The sequence below is a fragment of the Neopsephotus bourkii genome, unplaced genomic scaffold (assembly GCF_033783945.1).
Source record: "Neopsephotus bourkii isolate Nb327-2 ecotype Australia unplaced genomic scaffold, CSIRO-AGI_Nbou_v1 NB_244, whole genome shotgun sequence".
Lineage (NCBI taxonomy): Eukaryota > Metazoa > Chordata > Aves > Psittaciformes > Psittacidae > Neopsephotus > Neopsephotus bourkii.
In genome coordinates, this window is record NW_026900754.1 from 1723687 (window position 1) to 1745463 (window position 21777).

The 21777-nt window shown below is 42.1% G+C and overlaps 1 protein-coding gene across 1 annotated transcript in view; it reads left to right on the forward strand.

The window, feature by feature from the left end:
• The window catches only part of BMP2K (BMP2 inducible kinase), a 50222-nt gene that overhangs the window by 14346 nt on the left and 14099 nt on the right, over positions 1–21777 (forward strand). The window contains exons 2-14 of the mRNA XM_061345864.1: positions 3872–3990; positions 5043–5148; positions 5564–5706; positions 5992–6113; positions 7106–7187; positions 7928–8060; positions 8543–8646; positions 9534–9613; positions 10360–10520; positions 11583–11758; positions 13071–13166; positions 13717–13901; positions 20421–20578. Coding sequence (XP_061201848.1) covers positions 3872–3990; positions 5043–5148; positions 5564–5706; positions 5992–6113; positions 7106–7187; positions 7928–8060; positions 8543–8646; positions 9534–9613; positions 10360–10520; positions 11583–11758; positions 13071–13166; positions 13717–13901; positions 20421–20578 — 1665 coding nt within the window. The remainder of the gene's footprint in view (positions 1–3871; positions 3991–5042; positions 5149–5563; positions 5707–5991; positions 6114–7105; positions 7188–7927; positions 8061–8542; positions 8647–9533; positions 9614–10359; positions 10521–11582; positions 11759–13070; positions 13167–13716; positions 13902–20420; positions 20579–21777) is intronic.

Consider the following 21777-nt stretch of genomic DNA (forward strand, 5'->3'; position numbering starts at 1 on the left):
GGTATGTATTTGTGTCTAAATGGAAATAGATGTTAAAACTCAGCAGCTCTGTAGCATGCATTTGTAGAGAAGCTTTTATACCTTGCTGGTTTTGAGAGTGGCTGTAGTAGCTACTGTTCTTGATTCAGCATTGACAGGTGTGGGTGGTGGTTATGGCATATTACTGTACAGCTAAAACCCTTCTGCTAATGAAGTTCTGTTGTTTGTCTGAGATAGGAGTATAGAGTCAAATAGTTCACCAGTTGGACCAAACTCTTAAGTAAAGACTGTAAGAGATTCAGTCCCTATGAGTCTCCTGTGGCTGAACCACAGACGGCAACTGAGCCCTGCACAGCCACTTCCTCACTCTGTTTGCTGGGATGGGGAGAGAATCAAAAGGGCAGAAGTGGGAAAACTTGTGGGTTGAGATAAAGACAGTTTAACAAGTAAAGCAAAAGCTGTGCAAACAAGCAAAGCCAAATACAGAATTAACTGAATTGCTGTTCAGCCATCTCCAGGAAAGCAGGGCTCTGTCCCATATAAGTTACCTGGGAAGACAAATGCCATCATGCTGAATGTCCTCCCCTCCGTTCTTCTGTTCTGAGTGGAAACAACATCCTGTTAGCTCTTTTTCGCAAGGTCTGACAGTAACAGAGCTGAGTCTTGGTTGTGAGGCACGTAAGTGGATTTTCATTGACCCACAATTAGCAGCAAGGCTGTGGGGTGTTCTTGTTCATGTGGGCCAGTACAGGGTGGCAAAGTGCAGCATGCTGTCATCACACAAAACAAGGCTTCTCTGTACTTCTGCTTTGCATACAAGTCTCTTCAGAGCTGCAGTCAGTCCCATGTTCAGGTCTGGAGTGCTAACTATGTTAGAGTCCTTAGTCACTTCTGTAGTTTATCAATTTATGTTTGAGTTCTTGAGGATGTGAAACAAAGGAGAAAACATGGCACTGTGGTGCCTGTGCCTGGTAGCCTTATGTTCTGTTGTCTTGAATATGTTAGTGTCAGTTTTTAGGTGGTATCTGACAAGTAAGTTCAAGGGCTTGCTTGCTACACTATCCCTGCAGATACCAATGCTATTAATAAGAGCTTGCCTGAATATCCTGAACCAGGACACAGTTTTTGCCAACTGTGTCCTGGGCCTTATCAAAAGGAGCATGACCAACAGGTAGAAGGAGGTCATCCTGCCACTCTGCTCTGCTCTCATGAGACCCCACTTGGAGCACTGTGTGCAGTTCTGGTGTCCTTGGAGCTGTTGGAGCAAGTCCAGAGGAGGCCACGAGGATGTTCAGGGGCTGGAGCACCTCCTATATAAAGATCGGCTGAGAAAACTGGGGCTGTTCAGCCTGGAGAAGTTGCATGGAGACCTCAGAGCAGCCTTCCAGCATCTGAAGGAGATCTACAAGGATGCCAGAGAGGGACTCTTCATCAGGGACTGTAGTGCTATAGCAAGGGGTGATGGATTTAAACTGAAATGGGGGAAGTTCAGTTTAGATACAAGGAAGAAGTTTTTTAGTGAGGATGGGGAGACACTAGACACCGGCACAGGTTGCCCGAAGAAGTGGTAAATGCTCCATCCCTGGCAGTGTTCCAGGCCAGGCTGAACAGAGACTTGGGTGACATGGTCTAGTGTGAGGTGTCTCTGGCCATGGTAGGGGGTTGGAACTAAATGATCTTAAGGTCCTTTCCAACCAAAACCATTCTGTGATTCTGTGAATATGTACAGCATTGATTATTGCGGTGCTTTCAGTGAGAAGTTTAACATCAGAAACAACTGAAAACGTTGAAAATTTAATTGTTCAGGATTTTGCTGGATTAAGATTTCCAGAGGAATGGTGACTATTAACTTTCTTGTAAGTATAAATACATTTGTTAAAGTTTTGTTCACAGTTATGCCACTTGCTTCTTTGACGAAATGATTTTTATAGAGGTGATATTTGCAAAAGGAAAACCATTCAAAGTCATGTATCTCACTCTTGGCAAAATGGGGAATTGGCCTGCTTTTATGGCCCTTGCAGAGTTCAAGTATTGGTTAAGGTTGCCACCTAATGGCAAGGAAAGTAGTTGGCTGAGTGGATGTTTTTCACTACGTACTACTGATTGGTTTTACCCAATCGTGTTTGCTCTGGTTACATAAAAGATACTAGCCAGTTTTCAGGGAAACTTGAAATCCAGCTTTTTCTTCTTCTTCTCCTCCTAGTCATAGAATTTTAAGGCTATTAAACCTATTAAAAAGACAGGAAGTGGTTTTTGTCTTCTCACCATTAGACTTCTGTGCTTTACCAAGTACTGCTTTGTATTTTTGCTCAGGTATTGGTGCTTTAAAATGTCTCTTCTTAAAGAGAGGTTAGTACAAAAAAAATTTCTGTTAATGAAGGCCTTGACATAATTCCACAGGCTGGTATTAGGGGAGTATATAAGATCATTTCAGCTCTGGCTGGAGTTTGGCGTTACAGCTTGAGTAACTTAAGTGCCCATGTCCTCTTAATGTTTTGGGGAGGCCCTATGTAATCTTGGTTAAGTCTAACAATTCTGCAGAATTTAGGGTGTTGTATTAAAATTGATAGTAATTCTGTTTTGGAGAGCATAGCATCTCACTTGGCTAAATGAGCAATTAAGTTAAAAAACAATTAAATATTTAATCTTCAAGAAAAGTTCCTAATAAAACTTAGCTTCTTCAGTTGTCAATTATGTGCATGTTTGTTCAAGCACATGAGACTTGTGTCAGATTATACTTAATAAATGCTGTTTGCAGATTACATCAGGAAACATGAAGCATGTGCGTTTCACTTGGCTGCTTCATTATGAGTGAAGTTAATAATTTTAATTTACATAATTCTGGCCAGACTGTGGCCCTGAGCATTTGCACCAGTTGGAAGTTCCCATGGTAATAGTTGACTTACAGCAGCCACTTAAAAAGTGTTGTTTGGAAGTATTGGACTCTTCCATAGGGTGGATTTTCTAACGCAAAGATGTGCCTGAGAACTGGGGGGAGATAGGAACGGCATCTGGTGGAGGCCTCCAGCATTAGTTAAAGCTAACAGGAGATGAGTAAAACTTGAGAGTGGTGTTTTTTTCCTTTAGTTTACCTGTTTGGAAGTACTTTCTGTGTGTAATTCCTGCCTGCATGGTTTTTATGTACTAGTGAAGAGAAAAGGAAAAACCTCATACTGGGAAGCTGGGAGGTGGGCTCAAGTACATGGTTCACAGTTGCTGCTGCTGTGCTAAGAAGGCTTTTGATGGGTCTGGTTGAGGGAAAGCAGTTAACTATGTGTTGAAGATGGGTTTGAATAATAAAAACCCTGCTTGGGAGTTGTTTGCTTCAACCCTCTGTGATTGCATGGAGGTTCTACCTGTCTTGAGGCTATGCTGAGAAGTTGCATGACTTTTTTGGTGTCTTTCCAGAGTTTCTGTTTTCTTAGTATTTCATTTCTGTGTGAAATGTAGGTTCAGAAAAATAATATTAACCTTTATCAAGTATTGGGGGATGTAGTAATTTTGAAGATCTGGAGATTGCCTTCACTTTGAGGTTTCTGGATGACTGTAAGTGCTTCAGGGTTGATACCTGAATACATAAGAGTTTACTCTAGGCTTTATAAATTTATTTGAATTTGAAAATGCTTTTAAAAGATTTTTGTTCAATGTGCTAACAAAAGAGCAAAATTCTTATGTGTTTGTGGTGTGGTTTTCTTCTCCCTCCCCCCACAATACTTGACCTTTGTGAAACTGATTGAGGCGGCACATTTTTGTAATTTCCAAAGTCCTTGTTACTCCTTGCTCAATGACTGGTGTAGACTTTCTTATTCACTTCTTAGTGTGTAGTGATGTTGGCTAGAGGAATAACAAAGACTTGGGTAACTTCATTTGCTTGTAATTATTTTTTTTCTAGGTGGCTTTTCAACTGTGTTTCTGGTACGTACCCACGGTGGGATACGTTATGCACTAAAACGAATGTATGTTAATAGTGTGCCGGATCTCAACATCTGTAAGAGAGAAATTACAATTATGGTAAGAAGCTCGTTATTTGTAACTGGAGAATGTATTAATTTGCAGTGTATACACCAAATTCCTCTTCAGTAACAGTGGGTTCTAGACCACCTTCTCTTTTGACTTTCCAGTCCTGATATTGCACTTTTAGCTTCAGAAACTAATGCTGAGTTCAAGGTTAGTGCATGATTAGCTTCTAAAGCAGTTACAAATTGATGCCACTGTCTATTTGGTCAGTACATCTGGTTCCCAGGCAAAAGAAATTCTTTGCAGTTCTGCAGGGGTAACTTAAATTCTCAAGGCCTCTGTATGCCACAGCTCCATTAACTGAGTGGTGCTCCCTAGGCAAGAGAAAAATCTGTTATATTGCCTTCTGTCAGATACTAGGAAGAGTGTTTGTCTTCATTTCCATCTGTTTCTAGCTTACGCATGTTCTAATCATAGCAGCACCTATGTAGTTACCTCATTGAAGAAGTACTTCTAGGCTTAGTCTCAAGTTACCATGTAGGCAGGAGCTCTGTAATACAGATAGCAACACTTAAATAGCCAGATTTGAAACAAACGTAGTTTAATTCTGCACTTAAAATGGCTCTCAAAACTTGTTGGGTTGTTTTTTTTCTTTTTTGCTTCCCTTGGGGACAGCTTCAGTTGTTCGTGTGTACTAAATTCTAATCATTCAGACTGCAAAAGCTGTGCATTCTTTTAATAACTGTGAGAAACTTTCTCACTTCAGCTTAGGATGGGCACTAGTAGCTTGCTTCTTGCATATCTCCCACATATCAAGGCTGTAGCTATTGCTACTTGCCAACACTGGCTTAGAATGGAGTAGTTGAGATGTTTTTCCACAGTCCAACAAGGAACACCTGAATGTTCATTTCTGAATAATGATTGTGTTTGGTGTGCAGCAGTCGCTGGCATTCCTTATGTTCTGGGTTTGTGATGGTACTTCAAGAGTACTGGATGTGGGGCAGAGACTAATAACTGGAAATCATAAAGGCTTGTCTGAAAACCTGTACTGTCTTATTTGTTTGTGCTTTTCTGTGCTCAGGTGTAATGTGTATTTTATTTTTCAGAAAGAGTTGTCTGGGCACAAGAATATTGTGAGTTATTTGGACTGTGCTGTTAACTCTGTAAGTGACAATGTTTGGGAGGTGCTCATTCTCATGGAGTACTGTCGAGGTAAGAGTCAACTCCTTTGTTTTTAGAGTAGATGCAGGGAAAATGTTTGCATTGATCACCTGGAATTTATATGTAGAATTGTTCCCATAGTACAGACCTTGAACATTTGTATCTCGGAGCTGGAATCCAGCTAGTTCTTTGTGTTGCACTGTTACTTAGGCACATAGCTGTTGAACACTTAGAAAATGTACCAGTTGGTTTCACATGGCATTGTAAGTAAGTGTGGTTCTTGAGACAGTCATTCTTCTATGATGATACAAGTGTACATGCATGGAACACTGAGTTTGTTTTATTGAAATACAGTGACTGTGGAAAACTTTGTTTCATCTTATTTATGGGCTTTTTGCATATCATTAAGTCATTGCTTCTGTGCATGATAGGAGCTAATAACAAAAAAATTGCCTTGTCTGTTTAGCTGGGCAAGTTGTGAATCAGATGAATCAGCGTCTGCAGACAGGCTTTACTGAGTCAGAAGTAATGAGAATATTTTGTGATACCTGTGAAGCTGTTGCCCGGTTGCATCAGTGCAAAACACCTGTAGTTCACCGGGATTTAAAGGTATGAACCTAATAATAAGGAACATATAGGTTAAAATCAATGGCCTACTTAAAAAGGATAGAGGATATAGGGGGTATTTCACTAAAACTGACTTGTAGTTAAAGAAACACTTGCTCTTGGTGGAGAGACTAAACTGTAAGACATCACTTATTGCTAATGCCAAGTCTCTCAACTGATTTTACTGATAAATTCCGTGTTTGTGTGTGAGAACATATAAAACAGTTAACTTAGAAAAGAATATTGTGATTTTCATCTGATGTTTCTGTGTGTTAATTTCCTTTGAAGGTGGAGAATATATTGTTAAACGATAGTGGCAACTATGTCCTCTGTGACTTCGGCAGTGCCACTAACAAATATCTTAATCCTCAAAAAGATGGTGTTAATGTGGTTGAAGAGGAAATTAAAAAGTAAGTTCACTTTTAAATGGCTTATTGTAGGCAATGATTGTGCTGCCGGCAAACTCCATGTGTTCTTCTGCAGTGTAATTGTATCTTACTAATGCGAGTTAAACTTAATTATTGAATTTGAACTAATGTTGACATAAATGGAGTAAAACTATTTGGTAACAGATTTCTTCCATTTGCTCACAGATGGTTTTTGCAAAACTGAGACTGCAAAGAATAAAGCTGTTTGAAAAAAAAATGCTGTTCTGAAATGAAGTCGTTCAAAAATATGTCTGGCCACTGACCATTTTAGGAGTTTGGTGTTTTAAATTAATGCTATTTTAATACAGTTAATGGCATAAGAGAAAAAGAGCTGATGCAAGTAAGCATTGGAATTGGGTTTATGTAGGGTCTTATTTATAGAGTAAGGTCATTCTCTAAGGCTGAGCTTAGAAATATTTTATCTTTTATTAAAAGCATGTTTTTGAAAACACGTGTAAGTTTGGGTTTGCCCCTTTGGGCTAATTACTGCGTAAGAATAAATACGGGCTACTTGTTATCAAATTATAGTGATAGAGTTTTTTGGAGTTTTTTTCAGTTCTGAAAACCACTTTAGTAATTATTTTGAGGTATTAGGTTTTTGAAGTATACATACATGTCTCAATATGTGGTGGAAAATATTCTTGTAGGACTCCTCCATTACATCTTCTGAATGATTGGCTAGCGCAATATTTAAGTGTAGTAATTCTTACAAAAGTCTATGTGCTAGGGAAACAACATTAAAAGCAAATTTATGTGACTCAATATTTATTATTATGTATGCTAATATTATGTTGCTACCCCAAATATTCTCTGTGGCGATGCAAATGCAGTAAGTGACTTGGATTGCAATTCCAGGCATGTATCTGAAACTCAAGTGTGAATGGTGTGTGTGTGTGTGGCAGATGAAGGAAAACACACTTTCAACTCTGGGGAATGCTGTTCATCAGTGTCCTCTTTTACTTACTTATTCCTAGGTATACAACACTGTCATACAGAGCTCCTGAAATGATCAATCTTTATGGAGGAAAACCAATTACTACCAAGGCAGATATCTGGGTAAGCAAGAAATTGGGTACTATGAAATATGGAGCTAATGAAGAGGGTGTGTGGGAAGCTAGAAGTGGCATACACTAAATGAAAAACTAATTCTTTGGAAGGGAAATATATCATGCAGCTCTACAATACAGAATATAGTAGAGGTATCTTTGGTGCTTAGCTCTGCTGTCAGTACAGTGAATGCCATGTGTGATGTTGGTGTCCCTGCCCATGGCAAGGGGGGTTGGAACTTTATGATCTTAAGGTCCTTTCCAACCCTAACTATTCTATGAGTCTATGTTTAGTCTGCGATAAGTAGGACATGATTTAAAATTTGTTTCCTTTTTATCCAGCCCAGCTACTGTTTGATAGTTACCAGTGACTTCTTTTGGAAGCCTGTTGTCAGCATGATAGGGAAGGGTGTTTGTATTAGGTAATGTGCAGTGAAGTAAATGAACACTAAATTCAGCAGAAATGCTAGTGTTATTGCTGGGTGATATGACAATATGAATGTAGCTTTGGGGTACACTCTGATTTTGGTGATTTGTTGTTTAGCATAGGAATCAGTGGGAAAGAAAGCCTTTCTAGCACTACTTTATATATCAGCTTGTCACATCAACAGAGTGTTTCATAATGCGGCTTCTGCATAACAGTGGAAGGGTCAGCTGTAGCTAGCATGCAGTTTATTTCTTGCTGGTGCTGCTTTATTGTGTTTAAGTCTTACTCTTATCCCTTTACAGTGCCTGTATTTGTTTCTACAGGCACTTGGCTGCTTGCTTTATAAACTTTGTTTCTTTTCACTTCCGTTTGGAGAAAGTCAAGTTGCTATTTGTGATGGAAGCTTTACTATTCCAGACAATTCCCGATACTCTCATAGTATACACTGTTTAATAAGTAAGTATCTGGGCAGCATAATTCTCTTGCTTTCTAAGTCAAATAAAACACAGATCGTTATAAGAGATGATGTAGAAGCATAGCCTGATGTAGTTAGATATGTGAATCATCTCTTACCTACCTTGAATTTTGTATTAACCCTAGAAAATTCTAGCATCATGAGTTGGTTATAAGTGGTTTTTCTCTGAAGCTATTAATTACTACTTCAGTTTATCTACCTTTTCCATAACTGAGTGTCAAAATACCAACAACATACATTTCTAATTGTATTTGACCCTAGGAACTACTGATTTGACAAAAAGTATTAAAAAAACCCAAACACAACCCCGAAACAAAACCCCTACTCAGTATAACAATAAAACTGATTTTCTATCGCAAGCTCATTTGGCAGAGCTGATAAATTTCTTCCTGCTGGTAGCATGCTGGCTTAACAGGCTTTTTGATGTCCAACAGTGACAATTTGGTCTTGCCAATTTTTGCAGGATATATGCTTGAACCAGATCAAGAGCAGAGACCTGATATCTTTCAGGTATCTTACTTTGCCTTTAAACTTGCCAAAAAGGATTGTCCAGTGTCTAATATTAATGTAAGTAGTAATAATTAATTGTAAGTCTTTAATGTTGTCTGTATTTTTAGTGTATTTTGTAGGTAGCTTTGAGAAAAGTGTTATCAAACCATCTGAGAGATTACATTGATTTCTTTATAAACCTTGTTCCTAAGTAAAAATCCAGTTTAAAACATAGAGAACTTCAGGCTGCTGGTGCATACCTGCAATACTAGCTCTCTAAACAAGTAATCTTTTAATTTGGAGGGCATAGCTTCATAAATTATATTGAGTATGCACAAGTACCTGACTTGCTGTCTTAACCATTACTCATCTCTGGTGTCTACATAAAATACGCTCACTATAGGTCTTGTCGGCAATTGGAGGTTTAATGTTGTAACTGTAGTGTCAAGAATGTTTGTTTGTTCTGGATTGACACCTTTTAAGCATCCTTAGGAATTATGTTAATCCCTTGGAAGGACTACATTGAGCTGGAAGGCAAATGGGATAGTGCCTTAGTCTGCAGTCCTACCCTTACTGTCCTTGTGAGGCTGAACTTTCTCTCCAAGATGATCTCATTCACAGATCTAATTGTGGAATAAGCCTCTTTTCTGTGCAATCACAAGAAGACTTTTAGAGAAAATGTTTTTATGTTGTTGATGGTTGGTAGTGTGTAATAGAAATAGTTAACGAAAGTCAGACTGGTCATGGTTTTGTTGTGCTTATGTGACAGATGAGAGAACAGAGGTACTGTTAAATTACAGCACTTCTAATCTACAGCCTTGTGAATTCTGCATGCAGCCATGTAACATGAAAAACTTGAACCCAAGTGTTCCTCTTCAGTTTGTAATGATTTTTTTCTTTCAGGAGTTTGTTTTTCTGTTTTGTTTTGTGGGGTTTTTAATTTATTCAAATTTATTTTTCCCAAGAATTCTCCTGTCCCTTCAACTCTCCCTGAACCCATGACAGCTAGTGAGGCAGCTGCTAGAAAAAGCCAAATAAAAGCAAGGTGAGCAGTGAGTGTGGCTTCACTTCTTCTTTTTGCTAATTTTGTCAAGCAAAAAAAACCACAAAAAAGAAAACAAAAAGAAAAAAACAAAAAATCACAAAACAGATAAAATCAGTGGTGAATTAGTTTTTTTTAACCAGTTGGACAGTTTTAAAAAATGCCTATACTATAACCTGATAATGGGATTAGACCTCAAAAGTAGTTTGGTTTGGAGCATCTTTATTACCATGGCAGACTGTTATACAGCTCTGCAGTACCTCTGGGAAGATGCATATATTTGGGGCACTTTATGGGCGTTACAACTGCTAGAGGCAATTTTTCTAGCAAAAAGTAGAAATGAGTTGTTTTAGCAGATATTTTCTTAACCTAATTTCCTATGCATATGAACAGTAATCATACCTCTAGTCTTAGGATTGCTGGCTCAAACACTGGCCCTAACTTCCACTCAGTGCTGTGAACTGAGGAAAGCTTACACAGAGAAATTTCATGTAGTGTCATGGTCCTCTTGGGATTAAGGCTGTTGCACAGCTCTGTCTGAATCATGTTTTGCAGCAGTCATATATCCTATGGCTGCTGTGGGTGGTGAGTGGGAAGCTGAGGAAGCAAATTTTAAGTTATTAAAATGGAGCTCAGAAGTAGGGTAGCACATGGCTAAGACATAATTGAGCTATTAAGAGAAACTGCATCTAATTTGAAGAAAGTCCTTTTTTACCAAGTCTCTCATATGGGAAAACTTGCCATTTCAGAATAACAGATGCTGTTGGACCAACAGAAACCTCAATTGCACCGCGACAAAGACCAAAGGCCAATTCAAGCACTGTCACTTCTAGCGTGCTGGCCATCCAGAGCTCAGCAACTCCAGTCAAAGGCCAAGTTCCTGGTGAATTTGGTAATTGTGGGCAAAAAGGTAATACAACAAAGTCTTAGCGTGGACCAAAATAAATGAAAAAAGCATTTTATTTATTTTCCTTCTTGCTCTAGTAGGGATAGCATTTAAAACCTCAATTAATCTGATTTTTTTTTTTTTAATCATCTAAAAACAACTTTTTTCCTTTCCAAAAGACTAAATGTGCGAATAGTAAGCTTGACCAGGTGCCACACAAACCGAATGCAAATGGTTGAGAAGAAAAGAGTTTTTTTTTCATTGTGCTTAACACTGATTTTGACCTAACTTTTCCACTGTGGACATGAGAAGTTCATGCTCAGTCTTGGTTTTCAAATAATTCATGGAAAGTACTGAGCCAATTCAAGTACTGAGTTCTGTAATAAACTGCTTTCATTGTAGTAGGAAAAATACTTTCCTTGTACCTCAAAAAGTCATGAGATACCAACAATATGTTGGTGGTGTTTGTAGTCTGAAGCCATGTTAAAACTTTACTTCTCTGATGACTGACTGATGCATTTCACATTGCATTGGGAATGCAGTAGAGGGGCAATGGAGGAGTAATTGAGGGAGAATGGGTTAAATGGAGTGAAATGGGTTTTCAGTAAATCCTTTGAGTTTGTCTTTATCTCACTCAGAAAGAGTTAATGGCTCTGATCAATATTCACTTAAATAGTTGTATCTTGGACACTTTCCCAGGTGCACTTGATGTTATGTGTCTATTATAGTACAGGAAGAATAGCTTAGGCATGGTATTGGGAAGGCATCCAGTCAGTGTCCCAGGTGTAAACAACTTCTACTAGACAGTGGATCGTTAGGGGTTGAGAAAGTAGAAGGTACAACTTCAGTGTTAGTACAGCATAAGTCTTGAACCCAGCTTGCTCTGTCGTGACAACAAAGGAAGGTTCCCACATCTCTGAAGTGTAAATCATGCATTGGCAGGCCTGGAAGTATATTGTCAGTCTTGGAAAAGATGCTGATAAACTGTATCACCTTGAAGCCTTATGTAAAGCAGTTAACTGCCAGTGAGCTCTCTAGCTAAACTTTAGAGATCAGTATGTCAGTAGTGTTGTCTGAATATCCCAGGAACAACAGGACCAGGGAACAGACAAAAAATCCTGCAGTCCCAAGAGACCAACCAGCACCCCCTGCAGCAGAACAGAGTTCTCCAGCAGCTGCAGCAGGGTGACTGGAGGCTGCAGCAGCTGCACCATCTGCATCACCAGCACCAACCTATGATTCAGGATGCTTATATTCAGCAGGTACAAGTTGAATTCGTTTGACACGCCTCTAAGAGACTCTTCTTACGCCTATTAATAATGGTTTAAATGGTGTGCTAGTTGAATACATCTGCTGTTGCTTCCTAGTTTTTTTTCCTGCTATGAGAGCGAGCAAGGGATTGTTGCTTCTGCCCCTTCTTTTACCTCTGATTTGTCTCTTCATAGGCACTGTACTGCTTATCCTTGGAAGTTGCTTTTGCAGTTTGACCCTGAACCCTAGCTTGCTTTGAATTACCACTGTGGCTCAAGTACAGGTTTTGTATATGCATAAATGTGCTGGAGATAAATCACAGAATGGTTTGGGTTGGAAAGGACCTTAAGATCATCCAGTTCCAGCACCCTGCCATGAGCAGGGATGCCTCACACTAGAGCATGTTGCCCAAGGCTCTGTCCAACCTGGCCTTGAACACTGCCAGCAGTGGAGCATTCACCACTTCTTTGGGCAACCTGTACCAGTGCCTCACCACCCTCACAATAAAGAACTTCTTCCTTATAACTAACCTGAACTTCCTCTGTTTCACTTTAAATCCAATATCCCTTGTCCTGTCACTACAGTCCCTGATGAAGAGCCACTGTCTGGCACTTGAATATTAGGGATTATCTGGGTGATGATGTTACGCTTGCAGTAGGTGGTTGTACGTACAGCATCTGAGTAGGATTTTGGTATTTTTTTTTCTTTTTTCAGTTTCTTTTGGTCAGTGAAGAGCTTCCTTTTTGTAGCTGTTCTCTCTGCCTGGATGCTTAATGGGTACCACATGTGGTGACACTGTCCAGCTTGCATGCCATCAGGTGTAATTGCTTAAATTGTGTAGCATACATAACTGTAAACATTGCAACGGAGCAGCTAAGCCAAGCAAGAACTTTTAGATACTTCCAAGATGCCTACTGCTGTGGCTTTTTTGGTTTTTAACTGTATTGAGAAGCTGTGCTTCTTTAAAGTACAGCTGATGTGTTTTCCAAAGGGGCTTAGTACTGGTGAAGATGGCAAAAGCTAGGATGACAGTTGGCCTGCCTTAAAGAAGGCAGTGCTGAATATGTAGTTTAAGTTTTGGTTAAATGGGCTGGTATTAATTGTGGGGGGAGGGGAAAACAAACCCAAAATAGAAAAGCTTCCAAACAGTCATTAAAATGCAAAGGCTAAATTGCAAGCTGATTCTTGATTATGTGGTATCTTAACTGGAAAATGCTGTTGAGTCACAAAAGTGATTTTAATTGATGCTGCTTCTAAATATCTGGGTATTTCTAATGGGGGGATTATGACTTATTAAAGCTGTTTTCTTCTTTCTGTCTATAGTATCAACAAGCAATGCACCAGCAGATGGTCCAACAGCAGCTGTTGATGCAGTCTGTGTACCAGCAGCAACCTTCCCAATCTCAATACCCTTCCATGGTATGTTGGGAATAGAACATAATGGTGTTTGAAAGTCTGTTGTGAATGTTCAGTAAGAAAAGTTTGTGAGTAGTTGTAATCAGCTGTGGATTTGGTAAATAGTGTGAAGTTCAGCATCTAAAATAAAAATACAGCTGGGGCAGCGGGTCAAGTTAACCCAAAGTGATAGAAAACATCAAATCCTACTTTGAAAGGAAGAAAGCTACTTGGCATAATCAGTTTCTAGAGAAATTGTCCTGAAATTTTGGTTATTAATATTGAAGAATAGGGTATTATGAAAACTTAACTACTTAGTGCTTCAGTAAGTTACAATAATTGCGAAAAGCTAAGTGGTAGTAGGTTGGAAGAGAAACATGGTATCACTGACTTGTTATGGCAGCTTTTCACCTGTATAATGGACAGATCTGGCTTCTTACTTTTGCTGAGGCTACTAAGCTTTTCTGGAGTGTGGTGACTGTTAGAGCATTTGGCTGTAAGACTGGTAGTGTTACTGAGCAGAACAGATTTACACTGGCCTGTGTGAATTTTAGTAACACAGTCATTATCTTAGGTGCAGCAATATCAGCAGACTCTGCTACAGCAGCAGATGTTTGTGCAGCAGCAGCGGTCGCAGCAGGCACAATCTCCAGAATGTATCACTTCTCCTCAAGATTTCTCACCAGCCTTAATTTCCTACCCTGGGTCGCTGCCGGTGTGTGCTACAACAGTGGCAGATTCTCCCTACCCTGTAAGCAGGCAAGTATTCTGACATAATGTACCTAAGGCTTACTTTACTGCACATGTTCTTAATTGTGATGAGCACTACTGAATTCTTTCCTCAGAAATTACTTGCTTCAGTAGGAAGCAAGTTATTAGGAAGGAGTGAAAAGGAGGAAGTGTTACTTAAGACTAGTTGGATAATTGATGCTTAATGGTAAAGGATATTTTGAGGCGAAAATGGGACACAATCTGTTAACAGATGAATCTGGTACAACTTCTTAAAGGACCTATCTTCCACTTTTTCTTCTTCATGGACTTATTCCAGGAACTGACTGTTAACCATTTTGCTTAGGATGGTCAGTTGAATGAGGTTGAGTGGGTGGAAGTCATTCTTTTAAGAAAGCCCTTATAGTGGGCAATTATCTGCTAGGGCTTTTAACTCCTGTGTCTGTTAATCAGAGGTCTGACTTAAACACTTTACATCATGGAGTATACCTCAACAAAGAGACAGTCCATTAGCAGGGTTCTGCCTGCAGACTTATGTTAATAAAAAATGTCCATTAATTCTTATGAAAAACAAAGTATAAAGGACCCATTACTGATTTTAAAAATAAATCGCAGCTTTGTCCAGTTTCACTGATGCTATGAACTAGGTTATAGATCGATAAGGTTCCTACTATACTATATTTAGAGAGAAGTCCTCTGCAAGTGTGGGAATGCTGCAGTCTTTGGTGCAATCGATTGTGAGACAGGCTTTCAGTGAGTAGTGTGGCTTACATGTTTTGGGATGCTGCTGTCATTCTTAGTATCTACTAGATTACAGTGTGTTGAAACAGTAAAAGGCAAATTTTTTTTCCTGCTGTAGGCTGGGTAGATATAATATGTATCACAGTGACCACTTTGGCTTCATCTCACCAATTATGCAGTCTAATCCCTAGCAGAGAGTGTTGTCCTGCACTTCGATGCCCGTATTTGAGACCTACCAGCTGTACTTTGGTCAGGTCAATTGCCAGAGTACTTTGGTCAAAACTGACTTCTGGAAGGTACTCTGTTCCAGTCTGGAAGTAAATGTGTGTCTTTCCAGTTGCTCTTCTGTGTTTTTGGCTGAAGATTTTGACCCTTATGTTCAATTTCAAGTCAATGATGGAGTTAGCAATGGTTTGCAATATATAAAATTGATCTTGCAAACCAGAAATATGGCTTCCTGTCTTAGAATCATAGAATGGTTTGGGTTGGAAAGGACCTTAAGGTCATCCAGTTTCAGCCTCCTGGTGTGGCCAGACACCTCACACTAGACCATATCACTGAAGGCTCTGTCCTACCTGGCCTCAAACACTGCCGGGGCTGGAACATTCACCACTTCTTTGGGCAGTTTGTGCCAGTGCCTCACCACCCTCACAGTAAAGAACTTCATTACATCTAACCTGAACTTCCCCTGTTTCACTTTAAACCCATCACCCCTTGTCTTATTGATACATTCCCTGATGAAGAGTCCTTGCCTGGCATCCTTGCAGGCCCCCTTCAGATACTGGAAGGCTGCTCCGAGGTCTCTTTCTCAGCCTGTCTTCATATGGGAGGTGCTCCAGCCCCTGATTATCCTTGCAGCCTCTTCTGGACTTTCTCCAACAGCTCCATGCCCCTCTGGAAGGGGCTATGAGGAAGTTGGGGCTGTTCAGCCTGGAGAAGAGAAGGCTGCGTGGAGACCTCATAGCAGCCTTCCAGTATCCGAAGGGGGCCTATAGGGATGCTGGGGATGGACTCTTCATTAGGGACTCTAGTGATAGGACAAGGGGTAATGGGTTCAAACTTAAACAGGGGAAGTTTAGATTGGATATAAGGAGGAAATTCTTTCCTGTTAGGGTGTTGAGGTACTGGAATAGGTTGCCCAGGGAGGTTGTGAATGCTCCATCCCTGGCAGTGTTCAAAGCCAGGCTGGACGAGGCCTTGGGTAATACGGTTTAGAGCGAGGTGTCCCTGCCCATGGCAGGGGGGCTGGAACTTGGTGATCTTGAAGATCATCAGGGAGTGTGAAAAGGAGATCGAGCGGTGGAGTAACAGTAACAGTTGGAACAGCTCCAGGGAGATACCCCCCAGAAGGGGATGGACCCCCTGCCCTCTCAGACAGAGGGGGATGGCCCGAGACAGCCCGTGGCCTGTAGCTGTCGTGCGGAGGTAGGGTACCAAAATGATGACGAGGGTTGGAAGCGAGTTCCAGTTCGGTGTCGTGGGCAGCCCTCCTCCCTTCCTGCCCTGCTTCCCCGGGTGTCCCTCCGTAACAGGTTTGAGGCCCTGGATCTTGAAGGAGAGGTAGGTGAGGATGTGGTGCAAGCCCACCTACAAGGCCACATAGGAAGAGGCGGTCGACTTCACACCTCAAGACTGCCTCTGATAAGAAAGAAAGAAGGGTCATTGTAGTAGGTGATTCCATACTGAAATGAACAGAGGGCCTGATATGCAGAGTTGACCCTCATCATAGGGAAGTGTGTAGTCTGCCTGGAGCCCGGATCAGGGATCTCACCAGGGCGCTCCCCATCCTGGTGCACCCGACAGACTACTACCTGCTGCTGGTCTTCCAGACGGGTGAGGGGGAAGCTGCTTCCTGCAGTCTGAGGGGCATGAAGAAAGACTACAGGGCCTTGGGGCGGATGGTGAGAGACTCTGGGGCTCAAGTGATCTTCTCCTCACTCCTTCCATCTTCCATTGGTGATGTGGGACGGAATGGGAAAATTCAGTCTATAAATGATTGGCTTCGAGGCTGGTGCTCCAGGCAGGGCTTTGGATTCTTTGATAACAGCTGGTTTTATAGGGCACCAGTCTGGACAATGGCATGTGGGAAAGGTTTATCGCACAGAGGCAAAAGGATGCTGGGGCACAAATTAGCGGGGCTCATTTGGAGAGCTTTAAACTAGATTTGAAGGGGGATGGGGTTGTAGCTCGGCTTGCCTCAGTGGGACAGCGCTCCGGAATTGATGAAGACTGGGAGGCCTCCTGTAATCCTAGGGTGAAATCGGTGTGCTCGGCTCGCTCCCTGAAATGTCTGTACACCAATGCGCGCAGCATGGGAAATAAGCAGGAGGAGCTAGAAACCTGTGTTAAGTCAGGAGATTATGACCTGGTGGCAATTACAGAGACGTGGTGGGACAGCTCACATGACTGGAATATAGTCATGGAGGGCTATGTCCTTTTCAGGAAAGACAGGCCAGCCAGGCGGGGTGGTGGGGTTGCTGTTTATGTGCGAGAGCAGCTACAATGCGTTGAGTTCTGTCCGGGGACAGATGATGAGTGAGTTGAGAGTCTGTGGGTGAGAATTAAGGGGCAGGCTGGCAGGGGCGATACTGTTGTGGGGGTCTGTTACAGGCCACCGGATCAGGGTGAGGAAGTTGACGAGGCCTTCTACAGGCAGCTGACAGCGGCCTCACAGTCACAGGCCGTGGTCGTCGTGGGGGATTTTAACTTCCCTGATGTTTGCTGGAAGGACTACTCGGCAACCCAGCTGCAGTCCAGGAGGTTCCTTCAGTGTATGGATGATAACTTCCTCATGCAAATGGTGGATGAGCCAACCAGGAGAGGTGCGCTGCTGGATCTCATCCTCACTAACAAGGAGGGTCTGGTTGAAGGAGTGAAGGTTGAGGGCTGCCTTGGTTGCAGTGACCACGAGATGGTGGAATTCAGGATCTTGTGTGGTAGGGCCAGTAGAATAGCAAGTAGAATTGCAACCCTGGACTTTAGCAGGGCAAACTTTGGCCTGTTCAAGCAATTGCTAGGGGAAATCCCATGGGCTAGGCTGCTTGAAGGGAAAGGGGCCCAAGATAGCTGGTTGACGTTCAAGGACTGCTTTTTCTGAGCTCAAGATCAGAGCATCCCGACACGTAGAAAGTCAAGGAAGAGGGTCAGGAGACCTGCGTGGCTAAATAGGGAATTGCTGGGTATGCTGAAGTGGAAGAGGAGAGTTTACAGGTTGTGGAAGGAAGGGCTGGCCACTTGAGAGGAATATAAGGCTGCTGCTAGAGGATGTAGGAAGGCAGCTAGGATGACTAAGGCCTCCTTGGAATTAAAGCTGGCGAGAGGGGTCAAGGACAGCAGAAAGAGCTTTTGCAAATACATGGCAGATAAAACTAACACCAGAGGCAATGTAGGCCCGTTGATGAATGGGACGGGTGCCCTGGTGACAGAAGATACGGAGATGGCAGAGTTACTGAATGCCTTCTTTGTCTCTGTCTACTCTGCCGGAGGCAGTCCTGAAGAGCCCTGTACCACTGAGACCTCAGATGAAGACAGGTCAACGGAGCGGTTTGCCTTAGTCGATGAGGAATGGGTTAAAGACCAGTTGAGCAATCTGGACATCCATAAATCCATGGGTCCAGATGCGGGTGCTGAGGGAACTGGCGGAGGTCATTGCTAGACCACTCTCCATCTTTACCAAGTCTTGGGAAAGGGGAGAGGTGCCTGAGGACTGGAGGAAAGCAAATGTCACTCCTGTCTTCAAAAAGGGCAAGAAGGAGGACCTGGGTAACTACAGACCAGTCAGCCTCACCTCCATTCCTGGGAAAGTGATGGAACACCTTATCCTTGGTGCTGTCTTAAGGCATATCAAGGATAAGAGGGTTATGAGGGGCAGTCAACATGGCTTCACCAAGGGGAAGTCATGCTTGACCACTCTTGTAGCCTTTTATGAGGAAATAACACGGTGGATGGATGATGGCAGAGCGGTGGATGTGGTCTACCTTGACTTCAGCAAAGCGTTTGACACGGTCTCCCACACCATCCTCACAGCTAAATTGAGGAAGTGTAGTCTGGATGATCGGGTAGTGAGGTGGACTGTGAACTGGCTGAAGGAGAGAAGCCAGAGTTGTAGTCTATGGGGCGGAGTCTAGTTGGAGGCCCGTATCTAGTGGAGTGCCTCAAGGGTCGGTACTGGGACCTGTATTATTTAATATATTCATCAATGATTTAGATGAGGGAATTGAGTGTACTATCAGCAAGTTTGCTGATGACACTAAACTGGGAGGAGTGGCCGACGCACCAGAAGGCTGTGCTGCCATTCAGCGAGACCTGGACAGGCTGGAGAGCTGGGCGGGGAATAACTTGATGAAATATAACAAGGGAAAGTGTAGAGTCCTGCATCTGGGCAGGAACAACCCCAGGTTCCAGTATAGGTTGGGGAACGACCTGTTAGAGAGCAGTGTAGGGGAGAGGGACCTGGGGGTCCTGGTGGACGACAGGGTGACCATGAGCCGACACTGTGCCCTTGTGGCCAAGAAGGCCAATGGCATCCTGGGGTGTATTAGAAGGGGGGTGGTTAGTAGGTCGAGAGAGGTCCTCCTTCCCCTCTACTCTGCCCTGGTGAGACCTCATCTGGAATATTGTGTCCAGTTCTGGGCCCCTCAGTTTAAGAAGGACAGGGACCTGCTGGAGAGAGTCCAGCGCAGGGCAACTAAGATGATTAAGGGAGTGGAGCATCTCCCTTATGAGGAAAGACTGAGGGAGCTGGGTCTCTATAGTTTGGAGAAGAGGAGATTGAGGGGTGACCTTATTAGTGTATATAAATATATAAAGGGGGAGTGACACGAGGATGGAGCCAGGCTCTTCTCAGTGGCAAACAATGATAGGACAAGGGGAAATGGGTACAAACTGGAACACAAGAGGTTCCACTTAAACTTGAGAAGAAACTCTTTCTAGTGAGGGTGACAGAACACTGGAACAGGCTGCCCAGGGAGGTTGTGGAGTCTCCTTCTCTGGAGACATTCAAAACCTGCCTGGACACGTTCCTGTGTAACCTTATCTAGGTGTTCCTGCTCCGGCAGAACCCAAGCTGACAGGAAGAAGCCCCTTGCCCTTTGTCTTGTCCTGAAGAGATGGTTCCTTTGGAGATGGGCTGCAGCTGTGGCCTGCAGAGCCTGGCTGGGCACACAGAGAAACTGGTTAAGATGCAGGAACTTGTTGATTGCTGCTTTTCTAGTCCCATTCAGACCAGTAGGTAAGCGATAGACACAGTTTGCTAAAATATACATGAAAGGAAAAACTGATCTAGTCAATAAATATTTCCTTGGTTGTGTAGATAAGGCTAACAAAGCAGGAGCTGTTATGTCAACTGGTTAATTGTATCAGTTGGATGGAAGTGGGATTCAAAGATGCTTAATGTGTCTGCCAAGAAAAAAATAACTTTAAAATGAAGAGAACTGATGAAAACTTAAAACTTAGTATGCTTTTCTGAGGCATAGAAGGGCAGTCTCCCATGGCAGTATAGAAATGACCACAGGTGAAATACGTTTTTTGCCCTTGCATGTCACCTTGATGAAGGATTCTGTGCTTTAGCTACAATTAATAGACTAGAAGGTAAAAGTCCAAGGATTGTGTACAGAAATGATATGATCAAACCATGTTTCAAGCATCTGTTTGCTGTTAAATTAGCTTTCAGATGCTTTTGGGCTAAGCTGTTAAACGCGTATGTTTTACCTGTATGTAGTGTTTTGGCATAGTGAAACATGTCATAGATTGTCACCCTGATAATCCTGTAATGTTTCCCTTCATTTGCTTCCATGACTGACTTTACAGGTCACGTATTCCTGATGCTGAATCAATCACCAGTTACCCAAAGCAGAGCATCAGTAACCCACCTGATATGTCAGGCTGGAATCCGTTTGGAGAGGACAATTTTTCCAAATTGACAGAGGAGGAGCTGCTGGACAGAGAATTTGACCTGCTAAGATCAAGTAAGGGACACTTGAAGGCTTATTTTGCTTCACAGTAAATAAGGGCTCTGTAGTTGCTCAGTGCTTCCACCAAGGGCCTGCCAAGTGCCATGCAGGCTGTGTACAGAACATTGTTTCTGAGCATTTGAGGGCAGAGTTGGGCCTGTCTCTCTCCTTTCCCTTTTGAAAATGTGTGCAATAGGAACTCACAGTCAAAAATCAGTAGTTACTGGTTCAAATACTTCAGAAATGGTAATAGGCCATAAATACTGCTTGTGTCACCTTGGTTGCCAGAAGCTCTTAACAGCAGAGGTATGTTGTCAGACAGGAAAAGAAGTTTGGCTGCTTGCTTTATTCCTTTCCAGCTTTTTTTTCTTTCAAACCAAAGCAGAAGATTCTGTGGTTTGGATCTGTCCTTTGAAAATGCCTGAAAGAAAATTGATCTAATACATTATGTTAATGTTTTGTAATGTCCTTTTTGATGGGTGGCCAAGTGTAAGGACTGCTTTATTGTTCTGATATGGCAATAGTTGAATAAACTTTTTTGCTCTTAAAGTTGGTTATCTCCATGTTTTTTACTTTGGATTACTTCCTTTTCTTAATTGCTTAACACATGCTTATTTTGGATGCTTTCTAAGTGCCACATCTTTTAACCATGCAAGTGTTCAGACTTGAAGAAGGCTTGTATAACGTAAAGCTAAATGCTGGGAACTGCTGTCTCTAAATCTCCAGCGGAAAGAACAGTTAACTACTACTACAGTTCCATTCTCCAGTTTTTGTACTGCATGTGTGAAAATAGTCTGGAGTTTTAAAAGACTGAATCTACTTAGGCATGATTTTGGCTCAGGTCTTAGTAAAGGTAATTTGATGCATGGAAGAGCCAGATGTGACAATAAACTTCATATACTGTATCAGAAAGTAAACGTGACAGCATAGTTTTGCTTAGTAATAACCAGCATTAGGGCTTTTTAGTCACTTGATTACAGAAAGTACAAAAATTTAAAATGACTCTCTAGACCAATAGCACACTAGGTGGCAGGCTTGGTCATTCATACTGTGAGGTGTACTTCCAGCCTCTTAGGTCTTCTGGCTTGAGATCCAGGGAAAGGGGAGTGTGCTAGTTTTAATCTCAGTGTGTGTGTGTTGTGTTTACACATACATACATACATCAAAGACTTCAAGACTTGTTTTTTGTGCCAGAGAGGTATGAATTTGCCTTG